The sequence below is a fragment of the Octopus bimaculoides genome, chromosome 15 (genome assembly GCF_001194135.2).
Source record: "Octopus bimaculoides isolate UCB-OBI-ISO-001 chromosome 15, ASM119413v2, whole genome shotgun sequence".
NCBI lineage: Eukaryota > Metazoa > Mollusca > Cephalopoda > Octopoda > Octopodidae > Octopus > Octopus bimaculoides.
Window position 1 is genome coordinate 248,736 of NC_068995.1, and position 1,281 is coordinate 250,016.

Consider the following 1,281-nt stretch of genomic DNA (forward strand, 5'->3'; position numbering starts at 1 on the left):
TTGTATGTAATATAATTTTAATCTTCGGATTTTTTTAATATGCTAGACCACTGGTTCAAATTGATTAATATCAATTTCTACCCTCATAAATAAATTTATATATATATATATATATATATATATATATATAACCAAGACAATGTGTGATGGTGTATGGCAGTTCTTTAGAAAGAATTTTCTTTTACGTACCTCATTGGTGTAGCAGTCGAGTGATTGGAAAGGGTTAATTGACACCAGGACATCGGCGATGTAAGTCTGAAAATAGATATAATCATAGTTTTTACACACACACACACATATATATATATATATGAAACAAACATATAAAAATAATGACGTCGACGATGGTCCTAAACAGCAGGGCTTACGAATATAGACGACATACAGGAAATAGCACTGCTACGGGCTGCACACATCAGTAAAAATAATAAAACGGAAACAAACCACAGCACATACACAAAGCATAGAGATACACGTTTGGTAGTGGAGTGGAAAGCAAGGAATAAAAAAACCCTGTAAAAGAATCATGATGAAAGAGACCATTAAATGAAGTGCAAGCTAAGACCTTTTTACAATAGTTCTGCAAGAACAGAGCTGATCTGGGGGCAACAAAGTAATTCAAACGATCCAATAAAGAGAAATCTCTGTTATGTGGTGGTTTAAACTGTTAGAAAAAGCAGCCAAATCACACACCAATGGACCTTACTGACTTAAATACTTCGGATATTGGAGTACTTGATATCGCTAAAAAGAAAAAAAACAATGGGTCCACAACGTCGGAAGGTCTTTTATTGTATATTTACTCGGTCAGAGCTGACCAGGGGTTAAACAATAACAACGACTCTAAAGCGTGGATGTGCTGTAAATTTGACGAGTGCTTTTCGTTAGAACTGAGGGGCGAGTTCAAATATTTTAATGAGCGCAATTAGACGCAAATTATACAACAGCGAGACGCAGTAAGTATATGTAGTGCTGTTCCAGCAATTAAAAGAAATAATAGAACTTTTAAAGTATGATGTTTTATAAAATATCATTTAATTCAATTTACAAAAACTTAACAACTATAGAAAAAAAAAAAAAAATTTTTTTTTAATCTTTAATATTTGCTAAAACAGGAAACGAAACAGTTTGTGGTTAAAAAGCTGGACGGGAAAAGTAAATCGGATGACTAAGAAGTGAATGTTTTAACTGGAGCATTGTTTACAATAAATTAATAAAAAGAGCTTCATTACAACAATGTGTATGTGTGTATGTACACACACACACACACACACACACACA

The 1,281-nt window shown here is 32.9% G+C and overlaps 1 protein-coding gene across 1 annotated transcript in view; it reads right to left on the bottom strand.

Moving 5' to 3' along the window:
* Positions 1-1,281, bottom strand: part of LOC106873739 (uncharacterized) — a 139,567-nt gene that overhangs the window by 102,889 nt on the left and 35,397 nt on the right. Inside the window, exon 3 of the mRNA XM_052973463.1 lies at positions 190-255. Within this exon, the coding sequence (XP_052829423.1) occupies positions 190-255 (66 nt within the window). The remainder of the gene's footprint in view (positions 1-189; positions 256-1,281) is intronic.